The sequence below is a fragment of the Lepisma saccharinum genome, chromosome 27, assembly GCF_977018435.1.
Source record: "Lepisma saccharinum chromosome 27, izLepSacc3.1, whole genome shotgun sequence".
In the NCBI taxonomy this organism is placed as follows: domain Eukaryota; kingdom Metazoa; phylum Arthropoda; class Insecta; order Zygentoma; family Lepismatidae; genus Lepisma; species Lepisma saccharinum.
Window position 1 is genome coordinate 41,113,943 of NC_139255.1, and position 27,641 is coordinate 41,141,583.

At 38.6% G+C, this 27,641-nt stretch overlaps 1 protein-coding gene across 1 annotated transcript in view; it reads left to right on the forward strand.

The window, feature by feature from the left end:
• The window catches only part of LOC145980418 (b(0,+)-type amino acid transporter 1-like), a 143,045-nt gene that overhangs the window by 66,201 nt on the left and 49,203 nt on the right, over nucleotides 1–27,641 (forward strand). Inside the window, exons 3-4 of the mRNA XM_083113500.1 lie at nucleotides 16,244–16,345; nucleotides 26,072–26,356. Of these exons, the coding sequence (XP_082969626.1) occupies nucleotides 16,244–16,345; nucleotides 26,072–26,356 (387 nt within the window). The remainder of the gene's footprint in view (nucleotides 1–16,243; nucleotides 16,346–26,071; nucleotides 26,357–27,641) is intronic.

Consider the following 27,641-nt stretch of genomic DNA (forward strand, 5'->3'; position numbering starts at 1 on the left):
AAGTCTTGTGCTCGATGCGGAAAGATGATCTGCATTACAAATTTAAGTAAACACCTCAAAATTTGCAAACCATCGACCGAACAAGGAACATTGAAAAGAAAAATCGAGGATCCAGGAACCGAAGCTTCCACTTCCAAGCAAATTAAATTATCCAATGAACGCAAACCAATTAGATCTGCATTCAACGACCAACTCCAGGATTTTTCAATTAAGTCAGAACCAGGCCATGACATCCTTAGTTTCTTGGACGAAACGAAAACATCTGTACTAAATATTTTGAAAAATAAACTTGAAAACAACTCTATAAAAGTATATGTTGTTCTGTTTTCCGAATACGAGAAAGTCGATGGCACAACGAGTATTTTTTATCATTGTACAAAAAACCAGACACTTTATTTTGCTGACGTCGAAAATTTGGACAACTTCTATTATAAAGTTTCCAACGAGCTGGTTAAGAAACATGACGATTTCGAGGCTAAAGGGTCGGGATGGTCTCTATGTGGAAGTCCTCACACGTTAACCGTTTACGTGAACCGATTCTCGCCTCTTCGTGCATCCAGCTACGTCCCTCTTCCACCGAACATTCAACACAAGAGGGCCGTGTTAAATATACAGAACAGCGATAACAAGTGTTTTCTCTGGTGTGTGTTGGCTGCACTGCATCCTGTTTATTGCAAAAATAATCCAGAACGGATTTATCATTACAAGCAATACGAGTCCGAATTTGAAAGTGTAATGTCTGACATCGAATACCCGGTGACATTGTCGGATATAACAAAGTTCGAAAATCGTGCAGGAAAACGCATCGCTATTAATGTTTATTCTTTTACGTCAGATAAATATCTTGTGCACCCCGTCAGGATAAGCGATATCGACAATGACGATGCTCGTGTGATTAATCTTCTTCTAATTTCCAACGAGGATGTTCATCATTACACGCTAATTCGTTCAATGTCTCGATTACTAGGAAGCCAAACAACCAAGCATGAACATTGCATCGAAGTTTGCCCGAGATGCCTAACCACGTTCGACGATCGAAAACAACTCAATTATCGAAATTACACCGGACGTCAAATTGCTATCGAGAAACTTGCCGAACATAAAATTTATTGCGGTGACAACAGACCGGCTAGAATGTTGATGCCCGAAACGAACGAAGTCGAAGAATTCAAAATGCACAAGGCATTGTTGGAACATTCCGCAATCATCGTCGCAGATTTCGAGTCTTTCCTGAAACCACTCTCCTACTGCGAACCGGATCCTGAAATTTCCTCCACAACGCCGTACCAGCTTCATCAACCTAATAGTTTCGGCTATGTTGTTGTGCGACGTGATAAAATAAATGAAGCATATATATACCGCGGGCCAAATGTTATCGAACACTTCCTGGAAAAAATGGTGGAGGAGGTTGAGGTAATTGGTAGCGTACTGCTTACATCAAAACCGATGGCACCTTTAACTGAAAATGAACTTCAAAATTACAATTCCACTGAGGTGTGTCCGGTATGTGATCAAAGTTTCTCTGATGAGAACAAAAAAATATTCCACCACGATCATTTCAGCGGAAACTACATAGGTGGAATTTGCAACACGTGCAATCTTAAAATCCAGAAACCTAAATTCATCCCCATATTCTTTCACAACGGAAGCGGATATGATTTTCACCACCTGGTGAGACATCTTGGCTACGATCCGAAACGTATAGGTGTCTTGGCCGAGAATGAAGAACGCTACATTAGTCTCAGCAAGCAAGTGTCGATTCCGGGAACGAAAAATACAATCGAGATGCGCTTCCTGGATTCGTATAGATTTCTCTCTGCAAGTCTGGATGCTTTAGCGAACAAACTCACCGACGATCAATTTAAAATAACTAGAGCTAGTTTTCCCAACGTAGACATAGAACTCGTTAGACGTAAAGGGGTTTATCCTTACGAATATGTTAGTGATGGTTCTAAATTTAACGACGACGCTCTTCCACTTCCAAGAGAATTTTACAGCAGACTCGGAGAGAAAGGAATCACGGACGAAGAATACCAACACGCCCAACTCATGTGGGAGAAATTAGAATGTAGGACACTCGGAGACTACCACGACGCATACTTAAAATTAGACGTGACGATACTCGCGGATGTTTTTCAAGCGTTCAGGAAAACGGCAACGAATATTTACAAATTAGATCCAGCGTATTTCTACAGCCTACCGGGATTAGCGTGGTCGGCAATGTTATTCCAGACAAAGGTCAAGCTGGAACTGATATCGGACGTTGACATGTTGCTATTTATCGAAAGAGGGATCCGAGGTGGAATGGTGCAATGCGTACAGAGACAAGCAAAAGCTAATAACGTACACATGAAAGAAGATTACGATTCAAATCGAGCATCGAATTACATCTTCTACGCCGACGTTAATAATCTCTACGGACATGCCATGGTTCAGAAACTTCCTTACGGGGGATTCGAATGGTTAGATCCCACTTCGATAGACATTATTCATTTCGACGATAGCGAGTGTGGTTTCTTCGCAGAGGTAGATCTCCAATTCCCCGACCACCTGCACGACACGTTTTCGGATTTGCCTCCGACTCCCGAAATCAAATGTCCACCCGACTCGGTTCAAGACAAGCTTTTGTTAACATTGGACCCTAAACAGAGATACGTCGTCCACTACAAGAATCTCCGGTTTTTGATTGGGAAGGGTGTTCAGATAGTAAATGTTAGAAGAATACTAAAGTTTAAACATTCCACGTGGTTAAGACCTTACATAGAAACTAACACACAACATAGAACAGCTGCCACTTCCGATTTAGACAAGGACTTCTTTAAATTAATGAACAATGCGGTGTACGGAAAGACCATGGAGAATGTTAGAAAGCACGTAGACGTGAAATTAATTTCCGATAAGAATAAATGTCGGAAGTGGATAGCCGATCCTAGATTCAAGTCGAGAAAAATTTACAACGAGAATTTGGCACTTTTCAATCTAGATATAAAATTGATGAAATTCAGAAAACCAATTTACGTTGGCGCAACGGTTCTCGACTTGTCGAAACTTTACATGTTCGAATTTCATTATGACGTGATGAAACCCTTCTTCAATGATAAGATATCACTTTTGTACACGGACACCGACAGCTTCATTTACAGCATACAAACACCTAACCTCTATGAAGACATAAAAAATCCTTCCATGCTTGAGTATTTCGATACTTCTGCATATCCTCAACCCAACAGATTTGGGATTCCTTCCCTCAACAAAAAAGTCCTAGGTAAACTGAAAGATGAATGTAACGGTGATATTATTGTCGAGTTCGCGGGTTTGCGTTCGAAGATGTATGCCATGAGAGCAGAGAGTAGCGTCACGAAGAAAGCAAAAGGTGTGGGCAAGAATACGGTGGAGAACAAACTCACCTTCCACGATTACATCGATTGCCTTTACTCACAATCGACGATACTAAGTATAGAACAAAGAATCCAAAGCGTAGACCACGTGATTACAACAAACAAAGTTAGGAAAGTAGCATTAGATCCGCATGACGATAAAAGATGCATTTTGTCTTGTGGAATCCACACGTTGCCTTGGGGACACTGTCGTTTAGAAATTAGTAAAAATTGTAGGCAATGCAATTGAAAAAAAAATAAACTTAAATAACTATAACTAAAATAAAAAAAAACTTTAACTGTCTCAAATTATCACATACACAATAAAGAACTAGCAAGGACAATGAATCTCTTTGGTTTCCGAAAGCAAACAATGGAGACTGTACACCGCAAGGCAGATCCTGAATTTATACCTTCCATGTTATCTAAACTCAACGGCCTGTTGATCAATCAATTTTCGGAACGCTGCTCTTCTTGCTGGAACAGTGACGATTTCGGATTCGCGACGATCGACGTGACGAGGAAACCCAACGACGGAAAATACAGAAACGAAATCAACGACTTTCTAAACGTTGCATATTCGTAAGGATAAACCCCTTTACGTCTAACGAGTTCTATGTCTACGTTGGGAAAACTAGCTCTAGTTATTTTAAATTGATCGTCGGTGAGTTTGTTCGCTAAAGCATCCAGACTTGCAGAGAGAAATCTATACGAATCCAGGAAGCGCATCTCGATTGTATTTTTCGTTCCCGGAATCGACACTTGCTTGCTGAGACTAATGTAGCGTTCTTCATTCTCGGCCAAGACACCTATACGTTTCGGATCGTAGCCAAGATGTCTCACCAGGTGGTGAAAATCATATCCGCTTCCGTTGTGAAAGAATATGGGGATGAATTTAGGTTTCTGGATTTTAAGATTGCACGTGTTGCAAATTCCACCTATGTAGTTTCCGCTGAAATGATCGTGGTGGAATATTTTTTTGTTCTCATCAGAGAAACTTTGATCACATACCGGACACACCTCAGTGGAATTGTAATTTTGAAGTTCATTTTCAGTTAAAGGTGCCATCGGTTTTGATGTAAGCAGTACGCTACCAATTACCTCAACCTCCTCCACCATTTTTTCCAGGAAGTGTTCGATAACATTTGGCCCGCGGTATATATATGCTTCATTTATTTTATCACGTCGCACAACAACATAGCCGAAACTATTAGGTTGATGAAGCTGGTACGGCGTTGTGGAGGAAATTTCAGGATCCGGTTCGCAGTAGGAGAGTGGTTTCAGGAAAGACTCGAAATCTGCGACGATGATTGCGGAATGTTCCAACAATGCCTTGTGCATTTTGAATTCTTCGACTTCGTTCGTTTCGGGCATCAACATTCTAGCCGGTCTGTTGTCACCGCAATAAATTTTATGTTCGGCAAGTTTCTCGATAGCAATTTGACGTCCGGTGTAATTTCGATAATTGAGTTGTTTTCGATCGTCGAACGTGGTTAGGCATCTCGGGCAAACTTCGATGCAATGTTCATGCTTGGTTGTTTGGCTTCCTAGTAATCGAGACATTGAACGAATTAGCGTGTAATGATGAACATCCTCGTTGGAAATTAGAAGAAGATTAATCACACGAGCATCGTCATTGTCGATATCGCTTATCCTGACGGGGTGCACAAGATATTTATCTGACGTAAAAGAATAAACATTAATAGCGATGCGTTTTCCTGCACGATTTTCGAACTTTGTTATATCCGACAATGTCACCGGGTATTCGATGTCAGACATTACACTTTCAAATTCGGACTCGTATTGCTTGTAATGATAAATCCGTTCTGGATTATTTTTGCAATAAACAGGATGCAGTGCAGCCAACACACACCAGAGAAAACACTTGTTATCGCTGTTCTGTATATTTAACACGGCCCTCTTGTGTTGAATGTTCGGTGGAAGAGGGACGTAGCTGGATGCACGAAGAGGCGAGAATCGGTTCACGTAAACGGTTAACGTGTGAGGACTTCCACATAGAGACCATCCCGACCCTTTAGCCTCGAAATCGTCATGTTTCTTAACCAGCTCGTTGGAAACTTTATAATAGAAGTTGTCCAAATTTTCGACGTCAGCAAAATAAAGTGTCTGGTTTTTTGTACAATGATAAAAAATACTCGTTGTGCCATCGACTTTCTCGTATTCGGAAAACAGAACAACATATACTTTTATAGAGTTGTTTTCAAGTTTATTTTTCAAAATATTTAGTACAGATGTTTTCGTTTCGTCCAAGAAACTAAGGATGTCATAGCCTGGTTCTGACTTAATTGAAAAATCCTGGAGTTGGTCGTTGAATGCAGATCTAATTGGTTTGCGTTCATTGGATAATTTAATTTGCTTGGAAGTGGAAGCTTCGGTTCCTGGATCCTCGATTTTTCTTTTCAATGTTCCTTGTTCGGTCGATGGTTTGCAAATTTTGAGGTGTTTACTTAAATTTGTAATGCAGATCATCTTTCCGCATCGAGCACAAGACTTAGAAGATGACGAACGATTAATTCTCGAACCTGTTTCGCTACATCTTGCCCTGTGTACCGATAAATTGTTCCTTGAGATTAGCTTCCCACAAGTAACACATTCAGTTTTATCATTTTTACGATTGAAACTGGTGGTGGTGCCATTGCTTTTTCGAAAATCACAGACATCAAAAAGTCTAGTATATAGCGATACAATTTTCAGGTATGTTATTTATATAGAATTTTTTGAGGTGAAATAGAAAATGCACGATCACGTCAAAATTCAATCTGGTCGAAATTACTATGAAAAACCACGTGAAACACCTTTGAACTTGAAATAATAGATGGTATGTAGCTTCAAAAAAAGTTAAATACCTATTTTTTTTACAAAAACGAGGAGCGCTGCAACAGGACGTCCGTACTCTTCGGCTGCTCTCACGCCACGTTAGATATGACTCATCACATTACGTCATAACTTGTTGCAACATGTTGTGTAATAGTTTACCCCCTTATAGTTAATACAACGAAGAGCATTAGATATGAGTCATCACAATGTTACGTAATAACTTGTTGCAAAAACGTTGTGCAATAGTATACCCTTATAAGTAATACAATTAAGAGGTACTTAATATGAGTCATCACAATGTTAGTTACATGGTTCTAGTTAGGATGATGATTTTTTTTTGGTTTGTTGGATAGGGGTTGAAGAAGACTATTTGTTGTAGTGACCACAGTATTGTTTCTTTTTTTTTTTTTTTTGTTTTCTGTTCTCTTACGAGAATTAATATAAGTTGCCATAGAACCCTCCAATTCATGACTTAGGAAAAATCTGTTTGCGGATTCATCACGTACGCCTATACGTGAGTAAAATGTGAATAGAACCTATGTTCGGAAATCCAAAATGGCGACCGGAAGTGGGATTATCTTGGAAACAGTAAGACTTAGGAAAAATCTGTTTGCTGATTCATCACGTACGCCTATATGTAAGTAAAATATAAATAGAACCTATGTTCGGAAATTCAAAATAGCGACCGGAAGTGGGGTTATCTTGGAAACGGTAAAACTTAGGAAAAATCTGTTTGCGGATTCATCGTGTACACCTATATGTGAGAAAAAGTATGAATAGAACCTATGCTCGGAAATCCAAAATGGCGACCGGAAGTGGGGTTATCTTGGAAACGGTAAGACTTAGGAAAAATCTGTTTGCGGATTCATCACGTACGCCTATATGTAAGTAAAATATGAATAGAACCTATGCTCGGAAATCCAAAATGGCGACCGGAAGTGGGGTTAGGGGGCAGGAAACTTAAAAAAAATATTATTTGTTTGTTTGTTTGCATCACAATATAGGCATGCACGCGCGTGTGTGTGGCACATCGTTCCCGAGAGAGAGGTTTACAAAGATCACGATATACAAACATTTGACCAGGGCTTGGAAAATTACGATAAGGTGCATTCATCCTTCAAGAATAAGAAACTGCATTATTTACTCATCACGTTGTGTCAGCGCAATAAATAAGGCGCTGAACATAGAGAGAAAATGAGAGTTTTTGAGGTTTGGTGAACCTCAATTAATAAAAATAAGTTTTTGAGGTTTTGGTGAGCTCCAAATAATCAAAATGAGTTTTTGATGTTTTGGTGCTGTTTTCTACGCTGTGAAACATCGTCAGCGCAATAAATAAGGCGCGGAACGTGGAGAGAAAGTGAGTTTTTGAGGTTTGGCGAGCCTCACCGAGCCTCACCGAGCCTCATTTTCGGGCGTTGAACCGGCTAATCTGCACTACTAGTTATGTTGGAAACAGTGAGAGTTAGAAAAAATCTGTTTGCGGATTCGTCATGTACGCCTATATGTAAGTAAAATATGAATAGAACCTATGCTCAGAAATCCAAAATGGCGACCGGAAGTGGGGTTATCTTTGAAACGGTAAGACTTAGAAAAAATCTGTTTGCGGATTCGTCACGTACGCCTATATGTAAGTAAAATATGAATAGAACCTATGTTCGGAAATCCAAAATGGCGACCGGAAGTGGGGTTATCTTGGAAACTGTAAGACTTAGGAAAAATCTGTTTGCAGATTCATCAGGTACACCTATACGTGAGAAAAAGTATGAATAGAACCTATGTTCAGAAATCCAAAATGGCAACCGGAAGTGGGGTTATCTTGGAAACTGTAAGACTTAGGAAAAATCTGTTTGGGGATTCATCATATACACCTATACATAAGAAAAAATATGAATAAAACCAATAGTGTTCGGAAGGCATGCAGGTTTGGACGTGACGACGCAGTTCAATAACATAGGTTAGACCAAGAAAAAAACCTTGGTGATTTTATTTCGAGTAAAATATTGGCAACACTGCGAGAAAATAAGGCTTATGTCTTACAAGAGCAAACTATTAAGTCGAGCCTCACCGAGCCTCACTTCGAGCCTCACTTTCGGTTGCAGCTCTGTCTTTATGGTTCTACTCTAAAGTAGGTCAAAGCACATAGAGGCTCTCGTGTAGTTTAGCACGAAAAAAAAATAAATAGGTTAAGTTATATCACGTAAGATCGTGGCATTCGTGCCAAGTACGAGTGGGAAAAAAAAAATAGGAAATTTTACAAAAACATCGCTAAACGCTAAAACATCGACAAAAATTTGTCAAAATATGTCAAAAACTGATTTTCAATTGATAAAAAAGAGGCTACAAATGCATACATACCAAGTACGAGTGGGAAGAAAATGAGATGTGGTGAAAATTGCACTGAAAAATCGTCAAACGCTAAAACATCGACAAAAAATTGTCAAAATATGTCAAAAAGTGATATTCAATTGATAAAAAAAGACAATACCTACTAAGTACGACTTTGAAACGGCCAATATACACTACTAACACTAACAAAACCACAACCACATTACCCAATGCTCACGCAAATCCAAACTTTCAACTGATTTGTTCCTTGTAAGTTGCGTTTGGTAAATCCCACTCCTCTAGGCTCGTAGCTAGGGGTCGGCTAGGGAGGCTGAAGCCTACGGCACCATGCACAGAGTAGTTAAGGAAAAAGGCAACAAAATCACAATATGTGACGGAGAAATTTACACTTGGCAGAGGTAAGGGGAGAAGAAAAGCATACAAGGTGTTATTCGACCTTTGTTCGCATTGATGAAGTGACTCCTAGATACTTTCTTTAGAGAGCCACCACGTGAAAATAGGTGTCACAATTCAACTACCTAGATGACGTTCCCTGCTCAAGCTAAACATAATAATAATAATATAAAAATATCTGGGATCATCTAAGTATCAAAACTCAGGGGAGGTTAAACCAGGGGTTCCCATCCCTCCCCAAGGCCGTGGACGCATTCCTCCCTAAGTCGTTCATCACAACCTCTCCCTCCACACGCACACAAACATAGTTGGGATAAACACACAGTAATTGATTTTTGTTTGAATGTCTACAATTTGATTTTTAAAATTACATTTTCGAAATTCGTAAGCTTTACACAACGAAAAACTGATAGTATTTTGCAATTATCCAGTCAGTCGTAGCACAGGAACACATATACAAGCGAATCGTTCCTGAAATCAACCAACATTAAAATTGAAGTCCGCATGTTGGAAGTTCCGAACCGACTCGGAACCACCTCAAAGAAAACACCAGACATTGTTTATCACTGGCCGTGATGCCAACCAACAATCGAAAGGCACATGACATTCGAAACCTTTCATTGCAGTTGAAATTAGTAAACTACGGGTCACTTTCATGTTTGCTACAGGAAATTGTGTTCTTGTGGATGTTAAGGCATGAAGTAGATGCTAAACATCTAATAACCATAACTAAAAATAAATAACAAGTCAATCAAACTAAACGATCCCCCACATTTTTGTGTGAAGATATGGTAGCTAAACTATAAAATGTTGTGCCCCCCCAAAAAAAAATTCCCATGGGTTAAACAATCACTCAATAGGGTAATTCCCTGTCAAATCATCGAGGTCCAAACATCTGTTGATTCATTTGAAATTTGGCCTACTGAAAGGATCCCCTGAGGTATTAGGAAAATATGCAAACTTGCAGATTCATATCTTTTGTGTTTCCGAAATCTCAGGGATGCGAAGTGTTGGATTTTGACCATCTTGTTAAGTTTAAATTATAATATTTCCATAATCCGGGTACATACAGAAGTTATTCAGACGGCTCTTTCACACGAGATATTTCATGCCTATGTCAGGGTAAGAAGCAATTGAAGGTGATGTTAAAACAGTTTGGTAGCCATTTTCTCAAAAACTGTTCTTTTATTTTTTCACCAGAATATTACTTATTATACATACACTATCACTCAATAACTGTTCAAAATTTAAAAATGGGATGCCAATGGGATCCTGAGTTATGTTAGATTTAGATGAGGTTAGGTTAGGGTAGGGTAGGATAAGGTAGATTATGCATGATAACATATTTTTATAGACAAATTACTATAATTCAAAAGTAAAAGTACTATAACAGAAATGAAAATTAGTATAAACACAATATTGTTTGATTTAACGTACATGAAGCTTATATTTACATTTCCAGTTCTTTGAAATACCAGTCCCATAAGCAACTCCGTTATTAATGCACATAGCGAAAAATGGATAGAGGGGAAAGTTGTTGGAAATAGGCGAGTTTCAATCTAAAGTTGTTGAATTCTCAACGTAGCATGTACCGTTCAGGTTGTACACAAGGTAACTTAATATACTATAAGGTAGCGCCATCCGAAAATTGCCGATCATGAACGAACGCGTGACGTCATGTGGGAGGATCGGTTATGCTCGGTGCCCCTTCGGTTATGTTCGTTCGGGGCTTGGCAGAAGCAAACGGCCGCTATCATTTCTATGCGAGTTTGAGAGAGGGAAAGTGTTTCATTACTTTGAGGGGTAAATATTAATTATCATACTTCGGGATGGTATTGAGGTATTCCTTTAATGATTAGTAACATAATTAAAACATGCTACTTTTAAAAGAGGGGAAAATTGCACATGCAAAAGTATTGAAAAAATTCATTTTTCTGAAACATGATCGATATATTACAAAGAAGGTTGTCCGTGTTCTAATTAGAATTTAAGATTTCATCATTTCATAAATCGTATTATGATTTTAATAAGAAACGTTGCACGCTAAAGAATGATTGATTGATTTGTTGTTTTAAGTCCACTTTATGCACAGTAAGGCTAATTGGGACTGGACCTACAGTTTAAAGTGGGATCCGAACCACCATGTGCCTCCAGCGGGTATCGAACCCGGGACCCCTTGATTACAAGGCGACGACGCTACCACTGCGCCATCGGGGAGGCCCTACACGCTAAAGAAGAATTGCATAGTGAAAGAGTTACAAAGAAAGAATTGATTGACAGATTTGGTTTATTTTTGCTTTTCTGTCTTTTTTTAAATATGAAAGAAAAACCCATAAGAGGATCTCTTTCTTTGTTTCCACAAGCCGGCCTCCTTGGCGTAGTGGTTAGCACATCGCACTTCAACGCCAGAGATTTGGGTTCGAATCCTGGCTTGGGCATGGATGTTTGTGAGTGTTCATTCATCATTTCATCACTCATCCCTATCTTCGCAAATTAGCCAAAATTGGCACAAGAAGCGAAGTAAAATGAAGCAAATCAATCAATCAATATTTGTTTTCACATATACTATCACATTTACTAAATTTTCAAGGACAAATCAATATCTTGCCCGATTGGATTCGAATCCGGAACCCCTGGCGCCGAAGCGCGATGTGCTAAGCACTACGCCAAGGAGATCGACAGAGGCCTCCGAGGTACTACGGGCTCACAGAACGTCACAGGAATACTATCGGATTATAAATTATGGATATTAGAGTTTGGATAATAAATAAATAAATTATATAATCTATAATCTATAAATAAAAAAAAACACCCGTTCTTTATTTATAGAATCTCAGAGAGCGATAGTTTGCCAAACTAAAAAATAATCCTATCTTGTTCTCACGATAATAAAAATAGAAGGCATAATAAAAAATAAATTGGTAACTATAGATTGACACAGAATTGAATAAGCTGAATTTTGATGTAACTTGTTTTTATGTGGTTCTACTGATTAACTTTTAATTGGAGTCCAAACTTGAATATCCGTAATTTCTAATCCGATAGTAGTCCGGTATAATCTATTTACATCATTTAACACAACGCAGTACAAATGCCTAATATTTAGTTTTCTGGCTAAATAGTTCCTTCTTATTCATTCAGAACGTTGCAATCATTTCCAGGAACATTTCAAATTTTACATAACATCAGAAAGTATTAAAATTATACTGATATACTTAAAATCCAATCTTTACCATTCACCATAATGTAACTTTATTTTTCAAGTTATCAAGTGAAAGAAGCAATATACAATCTAGATAAAATTTTACTCTGCATTTGATACTTACTCTAAATTCGAAAGAATTCCCAACCTTCTTCATATATTTATTTACTGTACAATAATTTACGTACGGATCAAAGTTCCAAATGCAAAATTTTTTTGAAAAGTTTTATGTGGAGGAAGAATGATGAAATAGTTTGTAAGATAGTAGTTTCAGACTTTGAAAACGCAATTGCAGTTTGTAATTTGCAGATATTTTTAATTTCTCTGGTTCAAATTTGGCTGCAAGTTATCGTTATCATAGTTCTAAAAAGTATTTTTTCGTATTAAGAACTTTACATACAAACGCGTGCAGAAGATGAGTCAAAGTGTACAAGTACTAATTTAACTAAGTTAACCTACTCGAAATACTTGATGAGTACTAGGAGCATCAAACTTAAATGTCTTAACCTACTAATTCAAGCCTATAGAAATAGATTTTTGATCACACGGAAAATGCAACGCTTTGAGAATATCGATGAAAATATCTTAGTTTAATTAAACAATAAAGGAGAAAAGTTACATGAACTCACAATGATTGACCGTGTGTGTCTGAGTTGTATAACCGTAAAATATACTCCAAGGCTGATATGCGACACACATTTGTACATAAACGAAGTAACTTGCATTACACTAACCTTAGATCTTGCTCTTTTTGACAGAAATGTACTACAAAGAAATAATGTAACATCCATTGGTTTATATTGAGTACAAGGGTACAAAATTATTCACAATATATTTGTGAAATACCAAAATTGAACAAAGTTGCAAACATTTTAATGATGGGTGTAATATTCACTTATGCAATATTTACCATCGTGCATACAACGCTATGTAACTCGAATTGAAGATGTACTAAGTGAATTTCATTTCGAATAGCGTGAAAGTTAGTACACGATCTTCGAAATGCCCATTTCCGACAACGTTTTTCACAGTAATGTGAACATACAAATCACAATCAACATCGGTCTGTGTTAAATGAAATTGTTAATAATTATAAATCCGACTTACATAAAATGTACTTAACAAATCAGTTAGGCTCACTACGTACTTCGCACTAGTTGAACACATTTTCAAGATATTGATGACTTCTCTTGTAGTACTGTCGGTTAGGTTACGTTGTAGATTTTGAACTTTTTTATTTGGTTAAAGCGGTTGAAAGAGGTTGTTTGTAATCTTTAATTTATTTGCTTCATTATGCAGATATACCAACGTCTATATATTTTTCACTTTTTTGGCAGCATAGTCTTTAGCCTGTTTAGGGCACGTTTCCTTATTGCGTGTCTTTCGTAGCGTACAGCTCTGCAAACCTTATCAGCACGTCCTACAAGCGAAGCATATTGTGAAGATAAGTGAGGAGGAGAACTACACCATTTCCTCGATTATTTGGTACTAAAGTAATTGGATGTAATTTTAGCTATGGCACTGCAGTTGGCTTCAGCACGTTCTTTGGTGGAAAATACAGAAATTCTGCTTTTAGATCTCGCACATAGTCTTCTTCACAATAATTGGCACTGCACACTTGCATTTTTTACATTTCGTCTACAAGCATAATCCACTGTTTACTTACGCAATTAGTGTTGCCCACGGGACGAGACGGGACAGGCTTTTTAAAATTCGACACGAGACGAGATTGATCATGTGTCCCGAGAGAAACGAATATTTTCGAGACGAGACAGCATTTCCACGAGACTTCCACGAGACGAGACAGGCCAAAGTCTCGTCTCGTGGGCAACACTATACGCAATTATCGACTGGAAATCTATGATATTTTATGTCAGTTCCTTTAGTTTTCTGGTTATATTTTGCATAGCTTGCTACAGCACAATTAGACATGATTGCAGTCTAGAAGTACAAAAATACAATAAAAATAATTCGAACGCTACAAAATCAACAACCTGCTTGTTCCGATTTTTGCGACGTGTTAGTAGCTAAATGGCTAAATGTACCCCGCACCAAACTTACTGCACATAGCAACGAGCACCGTCAAACCCGATCCTCCCAAATGACGTAATGCATACGTACTTCACATAGCAACGAGCACCCCCTGGTTGTACACTGGTACGAGCCTCATTGGTAACAAAAAATGCCACATGCTTATCCCGGAATACTGTATATCATCGCAATATCATGCAGTACTAGGTAAATCAAGAATTGATGACGATAATTACAGGCTAATTAAAGAAGTAAAAAAACGTGAACAAGAAAAAGCCAAAGATTACATCAAATCATTTTTTTACTGAAGAAAATGAATTGAAATCCACAGTGTTAAAATATGAGGCTAGGAACTGTCTTAGGCCTTGTGATGGAAAATACATTGTACGTCACCGTATATTTATGAACAGTACATTGATTATTTTTATAACGAATGGCGGTTTACGAACTTCTCGTTTCCATCAACAGAACCAATGTTTTCTTCCAACTCGATTGGTTCTGATGATGGATGCAAACGAGAAGTTTGCGAAACATCACCCTTTAAAAAAAATAATCAATGTGCTGTTTTTAGTGTTATATGCTTCTGTATAGTGAATTCCAACTTTAAAATTATTCACATTGGCGGATTTAGCGGAAGGGTTACGGGGCACATGCCCGTCACAAGAGGCAAGACTTAGGCCCGCTTTAGATGAAAGCATTTCCTTTAACTTTATTTGCTAGCATAAATGCTACGTAAATGCTTCCAAAAATTTTGTAGCAGATAGTACTTTAAACGGAACCATTTCTTGTAACATTTTTGTAAGCTGTACCCCTCCCAGAAAATAATTCTTGTTCAGCCTATGATTATTCACATTTATACAGAGTTCTTGGACTCAGTGAGGACCTGTCAATTTTTCTTAACGGCGAGTATTGTAAACATGTCTACAATGCAAAATAAATATTTCATACTTGTAAGTGTAGCATAGAGTCAAATTTATACGCGTGCTAACACGTTTCAGTTTTGTATTCCAACAAATCATTTTTTCCTCGCTGTTATCGATTGTGTAATACAATAAGAATGTTCAAAATTTATACAATTATATTAATCAATAAAGGTTTTGTTATTTAAATATTTTAAAACAATTATAATTCTGACTTACGAGGTAATTTGACTACAACCGGATTGCGCACATTTTTCCGGTTTTATCAGTGGTATATGATAAGCCGTTGACAAGCTGTCGTAATGTACAGGATTGCGCACAAAAAATGAGGCGATGTTGTCAGATGTAAAATGTTCTCAAGCCATTCTCACTTCTGTTATGTTTGTTTGTGTGTGTGTGTGTGTGTGGACTTACACGTGTTTTTGCAGTCATTAACCTAACCTAACTTTTGAGTTTGAGTAAATTGGTATGATTTACTATTTTATTTCTAATTTCTCTCTCTCTTCTTGTCTAAAGAAAAAACAGTTTTGCGCACAGACTTTAAAGCTATCAAAGTGGCAACGTTCGATCAAAATCTGTGCGCAAAACAGGTCAGAGAGATTTGTGCGCAATTCTGGATCTAAAGTGTGCGCAATTCGGTTGCGGCGAGTAATTTTGCTTCCGGGTAATATTTACCAAGCGCGCGTTCTTTATCAATTTCCTAATACATACAATACAAATGTTCAAATGTAATAAAATTAGTTTATTAAATGAAGGTATTATTATAGACACGCTTTAAAACAATTATTATTAGGACTTAAGAAGCAGTTTTGATTCTGGATAATTTTTTTTCCAGCCCGCGTCCCGCCGGGTTAAAAAATATCACTGTAAATGATGCTTGGACAATATCTTACATCATTTGTTGGGTTTAAATTTCAATACAGTATCGTGTTTCAGCTCGAGAGCTTTCCTCTCACGAAGGCAAAAATAGTTTGGGTGAAATAGGGACTGATCAAGATGGATGCAAATGAATAGCTTATTAGCAACCGACAGTTTTCAATTATGATAATGCGGAGAATTTAATTACGTTCTCCTCCATACCGTCATGATTCTGACAGCTCATGAGTATTTATAGACGCTTATTGTGTATTTGACAGGGTCTGGAATCTTCGTCACCACTGGAGCCGTCCTGGAGAGAGCTGGATCTGTTCCCGCCGCTCTCCTTGTGTGGGCTGGATGCGCCTTTATTTCCATCCTGGGTAAGTTCTACAGGTGATTTAATTAACGTTGCTTATTTGTATATCATTAGGTTAACTCTGACGGGTAGACGAGGAGGAATCGAAGCAAGTGGACGAAAGCATATGCTAAATGTTATAGTTTGGAAGTAACTTGAAGTCAGTGATTTATCCACCCCCTCAACATCTTCCTACCCCCCACCCCTCAGATGGAAAATTCTGAATAATTCTGTAAGTTTGAAGCGATGACTAAGTAAATAAACTACTTTTACAGTTATCTCTGCCCATTTCAACATCCATGAATAAATTTACAATTTTTTTTAAAAAAAAGTTAGAAACAAAGGCCTGTAAAAAAAACATAGCCAGGTGTTTTAAAGGCGACCCTCGGATATTCATCAGGATGTTTCTTTGTTTTTTAAAAAAAAACTGTTTTAAACGTTTTAAACATTTGTAAAGAAACAAAGCCATGTGTTTTAAACGTTTAAAACAAGTTGTTTTAAACATGCCAACCCTGCTTCGAATAGAGTCCTTCTTGTTTACTTCCTTGTTGATTATTTCCTTCACTATACTCTATCCCGACAAGCTCTGGAGCAAGCGAACGAAAATAAGTCTCTGCGCAAGTAGTGACGCGAGAGGGCTAGACCAATTAACGCGTGAGAGTGGAAGTTAATGTATGGAGAGGAAAATGCGGCTGCAGCTAACAGCTGTTAGCAGCAGCGCGTTCTAGTTTGCTCCGCTCACTCGTTTTCTCCCCTTTCCTATCATTATGTGCGGCCTAGCTCCACAGATACCTCATCTTTCCTCTTCTGTCTTTCGAACCATAGGCTCTGTCCGAGAGGTACAAAGTACGTACTTGTAGTATGGTCTTGGCGGAAGTGACGTCACCTATAGGTCTGTACTATAGTACAGTTCGAAAGCGTCAAGTCCAGTGCAGATCACGCCAAGATTGCAGGCTCGGTCACGTGACAAGCGGACTTGTTGTTCATTTGTTTGAAATCGCGGACGTAGAAAACCAGCAAGTTGTTTGTTGTAGTTCTTCTAATGTGTGGAAATGTATGTACAGTGGGATCCATGAGTATTACCGTGCAAATTGTCCATGACTATTTTCATTATTTTTTTCTTACATCCTATGTGTTTTTAAGCGATGTATTTTTATTTATGCTGGTGCAGAAGTTGTCAACAGCTTGTTTTGAGTTTTCTTTTAATTCTTGAAGCTCTTATTGGGTCAAATAAAGTGCACGAACATGGTGATGGATAATTTTGCACGATAATACTCATGGATCCCACTGTACAAGTGCATTTGCAAATGCTATGTGATTTCTGTGGTGAAAAACAAGTGTTTTAAACGTGGAAAAACAACGTGTCCTCGGTTATATATTCTGATCGTATTTGGCGCTGCAGTCGAAGTGCAGTTCGAAAGATTTTCACTTCCAGTTCACGACTTCAAGACCGCTCTGCGAGACCATTCTCGAAGTTTGCTCGCTTCAAGTACGATCTTGCACCTTTCAACCGCAGCCTGCGGCCTCTGGCGCGCTATGCTAACCACTCCGCCACGGAGGTCTGTGTTGAAAACAGAGGAAATATGAAAATATCAGACTGGAAATGCCAATGTATTAGAATGTCAATGAAAATTCTTCACTATTTTGAAATAACTATACCAGTTTCAAGACATCGACACCTCCCACAGCCCTACAACGAGTGGCTATTCCGTCTTGGCCAGATGATGTAACCCAATCAGCATTTTTACGGCTTTGCATATCCCCGGTGTATGTTACCTGCAAGTCGTGGAAACCCAGCAGCGCTGAGTGGGTCAACGCTAGCGAATTCTGCCAAGTTCCCTTGGGCGCACCTGGCTTCCTGTCCTCATCTCTTTGGCACGCTCTGCTCTCCGGGAAATCGATGAGAGGTAAACACAGCGTACCAAGGTCTGTCAGCTGTTTCGCCGTGTTCCGGTATGGGTCCTCACGCGAGGAGGGAAACACGTGATAAGGACAGAAATATTGGAAAAGTTACTAAAGGGAACACGAAGAAGAGAAACATTTACATAAAGTGGCTTCTTTTGTTTTTTCACGTCACCGTAGCTGGAAAGAGCCAGTCTGCTCTCGGAATTTGTATCGTGAGAGCTCTGCAAACAAGTGACTAACGTCCAGAAATTATCTTCTGCTCTACAATGCGGTGGAAATGTTCTTAAACGAGTTCTTATTCATGTACAGTCACGAACAGAAGTGGGTCGAATTTCAGATATGACGCAGTCTTGAAGTCAGGCAACCCGCATCGCACCACATATTGCCGCATTGCATACCGTGAAAGGATATGCATAGAGACGGAATAGGACACAACCTTGACATCATGTAGTTATATAGCGATATTCTATCATGTAGTGTTTCTTCAGTACTGATTTCTGAGGATGTTACCTAGAACAGACAAGACTTTCTCGTTCGCGGCCTCGTTTAGGTTTCTAAACCTCGTCTTGATTTATTCTCGAGTTTCGTAACATCTCAGCTGACAATTTTATTTTACCACAGCCACTTATACGTCTTAGAAAGTCTAATAGGATAGCAATTTTGTGATTTAGGGCCAACTTCCATAGACCTTACACTCTAAGTCTCGAACGAGACGAGGGTCTAGGATAGTAACCCCATTTCTAAACGGTAGAATCGAACCCAAACCAATCTGAGATTTATATTGTTTCGGGGTCATCCATATTTGATTTTCATTCATTGATTTGGTTTATTTTATTACTTCGCTTTTCTGCCACTTTTGGTTAATTTCGAATATGAGGATGAGTAACTTGATATGATTAAATTGATGAAGGGACACCATGCCCAGGCCAGGATTCGTACCCTGGACCCCTGGCGTTGTAGCGGGCTGTGATAACCGCTCCGCAGTCATCCATATGTATTTCCACCGTTGCCACAGCACATACAGAGAAGTCATATGAAAGACAGAACAAACAATATTCTCATTGGCATTAACACCGATAATATCAAACCGAACAATTTTCTTAATAACATCTAGCTAATTGAGGCCCTGTTTCGAAAAAAGAGTAATTATATTCTATATGAATGCAGGCACACGGCACATTTTCATGGTTAGCAATGGAAATATTTATATTTTCTGTCAGAAAACGACAAGGTTTGAACATACTACGCATGGGTCACCCTCTGGAAACTAATCAAACCCTTCTTTAACCCACAAGGTTAAAATAAAGCTAGGTAGGCCTACATATGATAAGCAAATCCGGACTGGACCCACAGTTTAAAGTGGGTTCATTGATTGATTGATTTAAAATTTTTGGGTGCGTTGGCACATTAGGCCATTTTGCAACCTTCAATGTTAGTTGATTTGGTGTTTAAGTCCACATTATGCACAGTAAGGTTAATCGGGACTGGACCTACAGTTTAAAGTGGGACGGAACCACTATGTGCCTCCAAAGGGTATGAAACCCGGGACCCCTTGATTACAAGGCGACGACGCACCCTTCAACGTATTCTGGGAAATATCTAAAATTCTTACTGAAAATGTTAAAATAAGGGGTGTAAAAAGTTCCTTGGGAAAAGTTAAAAGTGCAATGTTGTAAAGGGGGCCTGCACAAGACAAACACAGCACATTAAAATTTAAGAATTTACTAAAAACTTCCTCAGTAGACTCTTCGCAAAAGCTAAGAACATTGGATAAAACACTGTTGTCATCTCTCTGGGGAAAGCACAATCGGCACATTCAACAAGAATATGCCGAACACTTAAAACGACATTACAAACACAAACACGACACATCGGAGGGTCCCGTCCTTGCAGAAAGTGATCATGGGTTACACAGCTGTGTCGAGCGAGAAGAACTTCTCGGCGAGAGGGACGGAACGAGGAATGCCATGCCCGTTGCCGCATCCCTCTTCCTGCCAAGTGCCAAGAGGGCAACAACGAAACACATTCTGCAGGTTGCTAGTTGGCGGAAGGTGGGGAATCCGAACCACTGTCCAATGTGCCTCCATCTAACCAAGTATTCTTTGATTACAAGGCTACATGCGAATTGAAATGCATATAAGAGACAGAGAGAGAGATGAAACCGTGCTACTTCATAGCGCCGTCGTTTCTGCTGTCATATGCTGTACAGTGGGATCCATGAGTATTACCGTGCAAATTGTCCATGACTATTTTCATTAACTTTTCTCTTGCGCCCTATATGTTTTTAAGCGATGGATTTTTATGTATGCTGGTGCAGAAGTTGTCAATAGCTTGTTTTGAGTTTTCTTTTAATTCTTGAAGCTCTTATTGGGTCAAATAAAGTGCACGAACATGGTGATGGACAATTTGCACGGTAATACTCATGGATCCCAATGTACCTGTTCCTAGTGGTTGATAACAGGTAAAAGGTTATTTACTTTAGCCCTCTATGTTCTATGAAAGTTGTGTTATAGGGCAAGATCTCTAATGGTAATTAACAAAAACAATAATTAAAGCATCGTTATTGTGTTGCCAGATAGTAAGAGACAATACATTTCAGGAAATGCAATATGTCTCAATAATTTCACAAGTATGTTAGAACTTCTCTGAATGTACAATTCGTTGAGTATTTTTGAGTGCCGTCAATCAAGGATTGGCTTATTAATTCAAATACTGCTTTATATAGGCTCATTAAAAATTGAACAAACCTAATTTCGATCGTTAAGAGTAAGAAAACCGTAATAGTTTTTCCAACAGTTATCTTCTCACTTCATTGATATATTTATTGACAACTACCGACCAATATCACCCATACAAATACACCTAGAAATTAATTAATTTCGGATAGGTTAGGATCAGTGTGTGTGAATTTTTCCTCCTAACGCTCAAATCTATTAAATTATCGATGTAGCTTGCGTCGAACTTTCTTCATTGGTGCAATGCGGGAATAAGGTTTGCAACCGTACCTTCTGGGCAAAACGGAATAGGATAATTTCTAGGTTTGAACTATACTGGCAGACTAAAAAAGTATTCATAGATGCTTCTAAGATATACCTACTGACAAACCAGTCCGTAAACTTGCTCAGAGCATTATTTGGTACCAAATACAATAATGACTTAGATTTATTCTAACTCCTTAGGATTTAACGGGAATTATTAATTATTATTGTTAATAATAGCAATAATTAATTTATTATTATTAATATATTATTATTTTTAATCATGGGTTGATCAGGTATTTCATAAGTTCAATTTTAGACAAATCGTTGGTTTAATATAACAAATATATTCGAAAATATAGAAAATAGAAGCAAATACTACTATAATATTGAAGATAGAATATAGTATTATAATTAATTAATAGCTTATTTTCCATCATCAACATTATCAATAATAAATCAATAGTTACTACATACATTAAAATGTAAATTATGCTTACCTACTTAATTCTGTTGCTCCATACGTCTCCATATTTCATATTTCGGTAACACTTTACTATACCGGAGACGGATTTTTTCAAATTTACAGGAGAAAGTACTTACGCAAATCATTTTCTGTAGCGTTGTTGATGTTCCGGAATGTAGTTTTGATCCATTTTAATGCGAATGCATGTGGTTTCCTACGAAAATCTATTTCCCACGCGCAGGCACGTATCCAGGAATTCCTTTCGGGGGGGGGGGGGGCTCAACACCATTTTTTAAGGGGTATAGTAAGAACCTCACAATTGTATGTTTAAGACCAATGGTGGCAATTGGGTTCCAAAACTGAAGGGGGGGGGGGGGTGCGGAGGGCGTTGCAAGGAAAGTTTACTTTCTCTTGGTAGCCAAGGCTTAACATTAAGAGGCCATAATGTTGAGGCAGAAAAATAAAACATGGGGAGCAACTATCCCTTAAATAGTCACCACTGTAAGGCTGTCATTTTAATCAGAACGTGAAATCGGAACATTTTTTACCACTCGACTCCTCTGTTTCCATGCATTAATAATGTGTGCCGGAACCATCTCAGTATGTGTGTTTGTCCATTTCTTCTCATCAGGCATAAAAACATCTATGGTATCTTTGAGTGTTTTTACGAAGCTGTTACACATGCACGGTATGGACAATCCACTCAACAACGCGAGATTCAAATTGTGGGTTGCGGACAGCTCTCGAATATTACTCTCTGATTCGAGCCTGAACACCACTAACGTGTCTTGTCCTCCCATTTTTTTAGCTCTTATAAAAGCCGAAACCCACCAAATTGTTCAGATTCAGGCCTTAGCACTCACAAGTGTTCAAAAGTGCCTGTCACAGCTTCCGCTGTCTTGTAATATATCGGCACGAAACAAAGGAAGTCTTCTCGAATACAAGTGGATCACGAAACAATTAATGCACAGTGAAAAACCCTTCCGTTCCCAACACATCTGATGTTTCGTCTCCCAGTATGATCAAATGCTTACTCATTTATCTCCAGTGACGTGCCCAAGGGAGGGTTGGTGAAGTAATAACCCCATTTGACCCAGTATTCCTTTTTTTTTTTAAAAAAAAAAGAAAGGAACGTCAAAGACAGGGAAAAATGGCAAAATCAGGACTGACCACCAAAAATAGTATGCGTAACCCCTCTCCCTTCCGAAAATCCTGGGCACGCCTCTCTTTATCTCGGACATTTTTTTTTTAAAATGCACTCACCAGAAGTTTTTATTATCGTATTGGAGATGCGTTCTTCCTGCAGGTTTGAATATGATCTTTTAGGGTGCTGTCGTCTGCCTGCCTTCACACCTAACCTTAACAAGGCCCTTATTTTCCATCCTTGTGACTTGGATTTTCAAGACTTAGGAAGGTTTCAGACCGAAGGGACACGCGATACATGTCGATTGGAATGGGCCAATCAACAGCAACGTTTCACACCGTAGCGACACAAAAGGCCGCACAAACCTAATCTTCAGGCGACACGGTGTGAAATCTCCCTTATTAGGCCACTGTCATTGTCACCTCGAAGTAGTAGCTCTTGTTGACTACAGAAAAAATTATCCTCAACCGGTGATAATGCTCCTCAGTTTTCTTCTCTCTCCTATATTTTCTGTGCTTGTTAACTATACAGGCAACACCTTACGATTTGATATACACAGGACATGTACTATGTAGACATTTTAACGAAAAATCGGTTGAAGTAAAGGATGACTAGGTGGCTCAGTTGGTAGAACCCTGATTTGGATCCTGGTAGAGCCTGCAATTTCCGCCTAAAATGTCTACATATGCAACATCTTCCTGCTTTCTCTTCTCGACATTCATAAAATTTTCGGCTGTCTCCTTATGATAGTTAAGTGTTTGAATGTGTTTCGAACCCAGTAGGCTTAAACAAAAGTATATTTTTATATCATGAAATTCTCACACTGCATATACGAAATTTAGTTCTGGCAAAACTAAAGCATCACTCAAAACTTTAATTTTCAGTTGATCTATGCAGTTTATTTCTGTTTTAATATCCAGTACTGCTGAAATATTCACTTGAGAGAAGAGAGAGAGAGAGGGGGGGGGAGGCATTGATCTCTTCGGCCCTCGAACCGAACTAGCACCACACTGAGACCCGGAAGTTCTGCTGTCGTCAATGTCTTCATTTTCGAATCACTATATCTTATAAAGCAATCAGAGGACGCTGACTGATCTGATCACCAATCGACTGTATGAATTGTCACACTTACCTCTGAAATCTCATTAACCGATTCTTTGTACAGATCAATCGAAAAATTGAATCCGCGTATTTATATCCTCATTATATTGTAGAACGTTCCGCAGATGAAACGATTCGTTAATATTGCCAGTAGTTGATTCCTTCTCTCATTCAAGAACGTACCCTCTCCCGCCTTCCAGAGATTAGAAATTACAACGAATTGCCCTACGTGTGGCGCTACCTTTGTTGTGCAGCTTCCAAATGCTGACAAGTCTCTACATAGTCCTCAAGTGCGCTGAGACAACACCGAAAGCGCAAGAAAAGTTTACGTGCAATATTATCAACAACAGGGTTATAGAACATTCTCCGTCTTGCCTCGATACTTGTCTATCTCCTTAAATCATCGTCACATTATTCAAAAAGCCAAAAACCTAATTATATCTAGTGTAAAATAAAAAAAATCCTGGGGGGGGGCTCGAGCCACCTCAACCCCAGCTTGGATACGTGCTATTAAAAATAACAGGGTTATAGAACATTTTCCATCTTGTCTCGATAATTATTTCTCCCAAATTATCATGACATTATTCAAGAAGCCAAAATCCTAATTTTATCTAGTGTAAATAAAAAAAATCCTGAATGGGGGCTCAAGCCTACTGATTCCCACCTTGGGTACGTGCTATTGACAACAATAGGGTTATAGAACACTCTTCGGCTTGTCTCGATAATTATTTCTCTCACATTTATAAATTTATTATCTTCACATTATTCAAGACGCCAAAAATCTAATTTTATCTAGTGTAAATTTAAAAATTTCCTGAGGGGGGGGCTCGAGCCACCTCATCCCCACCTTGGCTACGTGCTATTAATAATAACAGGGATATAAAACATTCTCCGTCTTGCCTCGATAATTATCTCTCTATTTACATTATTTTCACATTATTTAAGAAGCCAAAAACCTAATTTTATCTAACGTAAACTGAAACATTTCCTGGGGAAAGGGTCGAGCCCCCTGTGCCCCATCTTGGATACGTGCTTTTATCAATAACAGGGTTACGGAACATTCTCCGTCTTGCCTCGATAATTATTTATTTCCTTAAATTATTGTCACATTATTTTATTTCACACCACAAGAAACCAAAAACCTCATTTTATCTAGTGTAAACCTAAAACTTTCGGGGGGGGCTCGAGCCCCCTAAGCCCCCCCTCTGGATACGTGCCTGCCCACGCGCTATTGCTGCTGCCGCCATTTGCTTTCTGCACGTCATCGAGAAAAACCGATGTTGTCCGTATATGCTAAATTGAACGAAAGAAGTGCTAATGGAACCTAACCTAACAGGCCTAACCTAACATAGTAGGCATACCTCGTCCCCGTGATGGTTCGTGGGGTTATCGTGAATTTTTGGGCTAACGTCAATGGTTTTTGGGGCTACCCGTGGATGGTTTGTGGGGCTAACGTCAAAGGTTTAATAATTACTCTTTATGTCAAAAATTCAACTTTTTTTGGTTAAAAAATTTCGTGAAATGTTTTTAATTTTTTTTTTAAATATAGGTATTTTTCGTTAGAAATTCATTATTTCACCTAAAAAAAAGTTCCGCATTGCAGAATAGTACGTTAGCAATGTAAAAAATTGCGATATAAATCATTGATAGGTGTCTCCGGTATAGTAAAGTAGTACCCATATTTCTGTGTATCTGCTTTCATACTCTACTAGGTCTTCTCTAGGTTATCCATTATATTCTGTTCACATCGCTATGTTTCTATTGATTGTTTTTGCTTGCCTTCTCATTGTATAACTAAACAGTCTCCTTATTTCCTTTTTTTTAATTGACCAATTTGTTGTCATTCCATTATTTTATCTAACCACCTAACTCTCAATATTAGTCTCAGACAACTATCTATATTCTGTGTTGCAATATTTTGTCAAGTTTTAATTCGAGGTCTTCAACGTTATTCTAATACAATGATTATTATTGAGTGACGTCTTATTTGATTGTCAAATTGCGATATTAAACCTCTTGAAAATACAGTGTAGAAGTAATTTAACGTAATTTTTAAATTCATGTTGATTTGTAAGCACTAGAAAAGTTATTTTAATCAAGTCAATTATAGTGGCTTGAACAGTGATAGTAATTGTGCTTTTGCATTTCTTCTTGCAGGAGCTCTTTCTTACGCAGAACTGGGTACGATGATCCCGCTCTCTGGCGGTGAGCACGCGTACTTCATGGCCACCTTTGCAGGACTTCACCCGTTCTGGGGACGTCTTCCTGCTTTCTTGTTCGATTGGCTTGTGGTCGTGGTCATGAAGCCAAGCTCGCTGGCAGCCCTGTCTCTCTCTTGCTCTGAATACATAGTAACGCCGACCCTAGAGGCGTTGGAACTAAACTGCATGGACGAATTCTATTTGGATGTTTGCAAGAAATTGGTCGCGGCTGTATGCATTGGTTTGTATTCTTACTCCTTCTTCCCTTCTTTCAACACCCAGAATCCCAGAAATTTCTGAGTACGACACTGATTAGATCGTATTATAAAGGTTTATATTTGTTCTCTTACGTTGTTTAACTGCCTTTTAGGTTAGTCGTGGCAATAAGGATGGATGCTGGTTAGATAAAAATGATGAAATGACAGTCAAAAAGGACGTGCACACCCAAGCTGGGACTCGAACTATATAATGCTGACCTCCGTGGGGGAATGGTTAGCACAGCGCGCTACGACGCGGGTTCGAATTTCATCATATCATCACTCATCTACATCTTCGCGATTAGCCAAATGGCGAAGTAGAATAAACAAAATCAATCGAACCAAATACTAATAAAGATTTTGAATACGCAGTGCATTAAACAATATACCGGATGTCCGAATTGAAACGCCCTAATTTCAAATACTTATATTAAACATAATATACAGGCAAGAACACTGTGGTAGGTGGAAATTTTAAATAGGTAATGGATAGTAAGGATTCGTTTATTTTGTATCGCTCCAGGGGATGGAAAGTGAAAATGATAGCCAATGCTGAAAAAGCTCAAACTGTGTGGTGGTACGCAGAATTGGGATCCATTATTGAAGTTCAACGACGGTTTCGTGTAGAGTGTCACAAGGACCCTCCCGATGACAAGATTTTAATTTTTTTATTTTGATTTGCTTTACTTTACTTCGCTTTTTGTGCCACTTTTAGCTAATTTGCGAAGATGGAGATGAGTGATGACATGATGAAATTGATGAATGGACACTCAAAACCTTCCACCGCCACGACGGGCCGATGCCAAAAGAATCAAGGCGTGGAAAGGAGCGTTTCTAGAGACAAGATCTGTCGCTAAGAGACATGGTGGTGGCCGATCACGAACATCAGAGGAAAACGTTCAGCGCATTCATTGCAGATGCATTTGCATGAAGTCCCAAGAAATCCGTTTGTACGTCGTCACGTGAGATTGATCTCCTAAATTTTGTGTACGAACGGATTTCTTGCAATTATGGAACCCAATTCTGCGTACCACCACACAGTTTGCACTTTTTAAGCATTGGTTGTTATTTTCACTTTTCACCCCCTGGAAGGATACAAAATAAACATCCTTACTATTCATTACCTATTTAAAATTTTCACAGCTAAGCTATCATATACCACCTACCACACTATTCTTGCCTGTATATTATGTTTATTATAAGTATTTGAAATTAGGGCGTTTCAATTCGGACACCCTGTATATCAAGATTTAAACTTGTTCTCTTTTT